The following is a 5,000-nucleotide window of genomic DNA, read 5'->3' on the forward strand; positions in this document are numbered from 1 at the left end:
GCACCACACAGGCATTGCAGAGCCCTGCTCAGATACTGCAGGCTGTAGAGAAGGAGGAGAGAGGAGAGCTAGAGCGTGTCATTACTCGCCTGGAGGAGGAGCAACGGTATGCAGATGTGCTGTCTATCAAAACGTACTTGAAACACACAGAGTCCCACCCCTGAGGGTGGAAGGTTTACCAGGGAATGAAATGAAATTGATTCAGTCTTTTCTTGTTTGGCGGAGCAAGAACGTGTTTATATTTAACGCCTTTGGAATGAGGTTCAGATGACAGGTGGGAATATGCGGTGATAAAACACGGATGAAATGGCATTTCTTAGGCATCTGCTATGTGGTTTAGGGTTTTAATTAGCTGTGTTTCTTTTATTAAAGAATCCAGCATTCACATCTGTTGTTTGTTTGTGTGTGTGTGTGTGTGTGAGAAAAAGAGAGAGAGGAAAGTCAGTGTTGTAAGCACTGACATGGTTTGTATAGATTTGGATCTGGTAAGTGTTGTAGCTCTCTTCTGTGTCTTAGTCGGGTCTGGCACATATCCAAGTGGATTCACAATTAATTGGCTCATTTTAGTCCAATTCACAAGCTTTCAGTAGTTAAACTCTGTAAACACACACATCATAGTGTAGACTTTGCCATAATTTACCTAATTTTATTTATTCATTCATTCACTCATTTTCTACCGCTTATCCGAATTACCTCGGGTCACGGGGAGCCTGTGCCTATCTCAGGCGTCATAGGGCATCAAGGCAGGATACACCCTGGTCGGAGTGCCAACCCATCGCAGGGCGCACACACTCTCTCATTCACTCACGCACTCACACACGGACAATTTTCCAGAGATGCCAATCAACCTACCATGCATGTCTTTGGACCGGGGAGGAAACCGGAGTACCCGGAGGAAACCCCCGAGGCACAGGGAGAACATGCAAACTCCACACACACAAGGCGGAGGTGGGAATCGAACCCCCAACCCTGGAGGTGTGAGGCGAACGTGCTAGCCACTAAGCCACTGTGCCCTACCTACAGTAATTTTAAACACAGCTAATTAACACTATGGTGCACCTAGATTTAACACAAACCCTTTAATGTCACTGAGATTTTTTGTCTGTGTCTCTGTAGGAGTCTGCGCAGGGAGTATGAGCAGCTGCGGGAAAGGCATCGCGGTGGTGCGGAGAGTGTGATAATCACTGAGGGCGCGGCCCCGGATGAGGCCGACTTGCTGGCCGAGGCTAAGCTCCTGCGGCAGCACAAGGGCCGGCTGGAGGCTCGCATGCAGATACTGGAGGATCACAACAAACAGCTGGAGTCTCAGCTTTACCGATTACGACAGCTCCTGCACCAGGTAACACACATACATACACACACACATCGGATACACAGACTGCCTAATTACTATTTCTGTGGCTACAATATTTTGCTGTATTCTCTATTATTTCTACTCCTTGTATCAACTTTTATTCCTGTGACACCTGGCTGACTCTCCTATTAACAGTCAAAAAATTTTCTCTGTGTACAGCATAAAGAGTAAGGAGACACATGAATAAGAGGAGATCTAAATCAATTTATACCAGCTAACTTGTGGATTAATATATAAATGATAGCTAAACATACCTGTTTCTCCTGGCTGGCTCACCTGTTGGAAAATAATTCTAGAGAATTAGATATTGAGACATGGAAATAAGTAATGGAATAAATCTGTGAATATATTCCGATCTACACACCCTTGTTAGCATACGGGTTAGCTATGTTTTACTTTTTGATTAAAAAAAAAAATCTGTTTCTCCTGACTGACTCTCTAATTTTCTTTAGTTTTTTTTTTTTTCTGGGATGCAGAGAAGAGTCATGACGCATAAGAACAGAGTTGACACAGTGATGAGTGTATCTAGATTTCCTATATTTAAGCTATACTTAACCCAGCTAGCTTTATTGTTCATAGTGATAGGACTGTTAGCTATAACATACCTGGCTGTCCACTGGCTGGCTCGCCATCAAATGTTGGAATGTATTTCTTTGGTGCAGTAAAGAACCCATACTACATGGGTATAGAGTTGACTTAGATTTAAGTAAACCAGATCTAAATCGACTCAGTCTTGTTCATTTTACAGTAGATGGTGATACGACTGGTAGCTAAACTCTTTGCTGACTTACCCATCAAATTTGGTTTTCTTGGATGCAAACAAGATTTATTGACAATAAGGACCAGGTTGTGAAAAGCACTTTAGGAAACTAAAAAGGTTTGTGTGGCTTTCTTTTGAAAGACAGCATGTTTGTCCCTGCATGTGTTTATTGGTTTAACCTGAACCTAAAATATCATAAAACACACCTCCTGTCTGTGAAGCTCAATTAAATAGCACAGCTGGGTATTTTTGGCCTGTGCTGCTGAACATTATTCATTAGGGACGTTAAGCTGTCAGAGTCTTCATGCTAAACAACATGGCTGGGTTTGACAGGAACAATACAAACATAAACACATGAAGCAGCCAACAGAGAGAGAGAGAGAGAGAGAGAGAGAGAGAGTGTGTGTGTGTGTGTGTGTGTGTGTGTGTGTGTGTGTGTGTTATTCTCTTTTTGTTTTTGTGATCTAATTTCGTAGCTGAAATTAGCCAAACATTTCGATTTGTAACATTCAGAACTCTCCTTATCTAGCCCGAGCTGGATTCTGCAGTCAACGGCGGTTCCTCTTTAGGTTCTCTGAGTCAGGAGGCAAGAGGACATCCAGAACACACAGGTAAAACAAAAAATACACACATATGTTGTAGGTTTATCTGAACATGTCTCTCACTCTACACTCGAACCCCTTACATCTATTTGGTTGAGTACAAGTAGTTTTTTCTTCCCACTAACATGGAGCCGATGCTGCTTTATTTCCAGCATGTGATTCATTTAAGAACTTCCCACATTTCCATCACTTGGAGATCATTACATAATCAGATTTCATAAGGTTTTGCCAAATTTAAAAAATAATCTTTATCTAATAATCGTTTTACTTTTAAAATGATTTTTTTAAAACTATAATACTTGTATTAAGGTTGCTGTAACTGGCAGTAAAATCTAAATAAATTTAATTTAATCAATTATTCAAACAAACCCATCTACACACAGTTTGTTTGCTTTTTATTTGAAGTACACAAGGTTGAGTTTATAACAAGGTTGCCATGGCAATGAAATGGGACCAAACAGAAGACATGAACATCACTTTCAGACTAGAAACTTTCAAAACCTTTTGTGCTGGAAATGAGCAGCATGGTTCAATAATGCTGGTGTGTGTAACTGAGAGATCCTTCATATACGTGTGTGTGTGTGTGTGTGTGTGTGTGTGTGTGTGTGTGTGTTCTCAGATGACTTTCTGGATCATTCTTCCTCCTCTGATATGACTGACCTTATGGAGCAGATTAATAACAGCTTTCCAACTTGTGCTCGTAAGCTTTAACCCGCTCTCTCTCTTTTTCTGTGTGTGTGTCTGTGTGTATGTGTGTTGTTCTCACTTTCTGCCACTGTACCGTTTCCTTCACACACACACTTCAACTTAACCAGCTTTGTACCTAGAAAGATTCTCCTCCTGAAAAGTAAGCTGTGTTTGTGTATCAAATGAACACAGAGTAAATGAAGTTGAAAGTCCAGGGTCGAAAGTCCATCAGCAGTTTTAGCTAAAAATCCATTTTAATCTTTTCTTCTCCTGAGTTCGCTCATTGACTGCCTTGAACAGGCCAGAACAGAACCCAAAGACAGATCTGTCCAGCTCCAACAGTCTTTTACGTTTCAGGGAATGAAAGGGCTTTCTGAGATTTCCTTCTCTACTCCACAAAAAACGAGTCTTTATGGGTTAGATGATTATGTGCTATTAGAGAGAAGTGGTGCAGTTTATTCGCTTTAGCAATTTCACAAACTCCAAGCAACATTGCCAGTGCTAGCAAAAACCAATGATAGTAACATCAATAACACCAGGAACATTGACCACAGCCATCAAAAACTATCAATACTAGCAAATATGCTGATTCCTAGCGACATCATCAATTCCTAGCAGCATCACAGATTCCTAGCAGCATCAACACTAACAAGAAAGATTTCTACTATAATTCTGTAATATTTTTTGTTTTGATCAGTTGAACACTCACTCACTCATTTTCTACCACTTATCCGAACTACCTCGGGTCACGGGGAGCCTGTGCCTATCTCAGGCGTCATCGGGCATCAAGGCAGGATACACCCTGGACGGAGTGCCAACCCATCGCAGGGCACACACACACTCTCATTCACTCACGCAATCACACACTACGGACAATTTTCCAGAGATGCGAATCAACCTACCATGTATGTCTTTGGACCGGGGGAGGAAACCGGAGTACCCGGAGGAAACCCCCGAGGCACAGGGAGAACATGCAAACTCCAAACACACAAGGCGGAGGCGGGAATCAAACCCCCAACCCTGGAGGTGTGAGGCGAACGTGCTAACCACTAAGCCATCATGCCCCCCCAGTTAAACACCTACATGTTAAAAACCCAGTGCACAGTTCTGTCTATACATGAAAAAGCATTTAGCTGATAAAGATTCTGAAGCTCGTGGCTAGAGCCGAGTAAAAGATTTGAGCTGCCAGAACTTTCCCTTGAAGTTGTCCTTAGACAGCAGAAGGTTCTGGTATCATCCGGTTTGCTGTGGAGCGCCTTGTTCTTATTAGACTGACGGGAAGAGACTAATTTGAAGTGTTTAGACGTGCATTTGTACATATGATCCGTCAGTCCTGCAGCTGTGGTCTCCCTGCGGAGGTCATTAACATCAGCTCTGTTATAGAGCTCCATTCCCCTGTGAGACGGGAGACGGACATCCCGGTTAAATGAGAAGCCGCTTGTCTGGCTGGATGTGTTTTATAACTACAGCGTTAACAGTGAATTGACCTAATTCTGTCTTTTTCTTCTTTCCCTCTCTGCAGCGCCGAGCCTGTCCTCGAGATCACAGGTAAGACCTGCCTCGAGTCTCATAGCCTCTAAATCGTTCCAGCTCTAAA

At 42.6% G+C, this 5,000-nt stretch overlaps 1 protein-coding gene across 9 annotated transcripts in view; it reads left to right on the forward strand.

Annotated features, from left to right (window-relative positions):
* The window catches only part of LOC132862616 (utrophin-like), a 181,667-nt gene that overhangs the window by 171,575 nt on the left and 5,092 nt on the right, over nucleotides 1-5,000 (forward strand). For 8 of the 9 annotated variants that reach the window (XM_060894710.1, XM_060894716.1, XM_060894712.1 and 5 more), the window contains 5 exons: nucleotides 1-106; nucleotides 1,117-1,339; nucleotides 2,644-2,725; nucleotides 3,336-3,416; nucleotides 4,926-4,951. The exon at nucleotides 1-106 is cut by the window's left edge and continues 119 nt beyond it. In XM_060894710.1, coding sequence (XP_060750693.1) covers nucleotides 1-106; nucleotides 1,117-1,339; nucleotides 2,644-2,725; nucleotides 3,336-3,416; nucleotides 4,926-4,951 — 518 coding nt within the window. The remainder of the gene's footprint in view (nucleotides 107-1,116; nucleotides 1,340-2,643; nucleotides 2,726-3,335; nucleotides 3,417-4,925; nucleotides 4,952-5,000) is intronic. The other variant, XM_060894718.1, reaches the window with a different exon arrangement.

The sequence above is a fragment of the Tachysurus vachellii genome, chromosome 19, assembly GCF_030014155.1.
Source record: "Tachysurus vachellii isolate PV-2020 chromosome 19, HZAU_Pvac_v1, whole genome shotgun sequence".
NCBI lineage: Eukaryota > Metazoa > Chordata > Actinopteri > Siluriformes > Bagridae > Tachysurus > Tachysurus vachellii.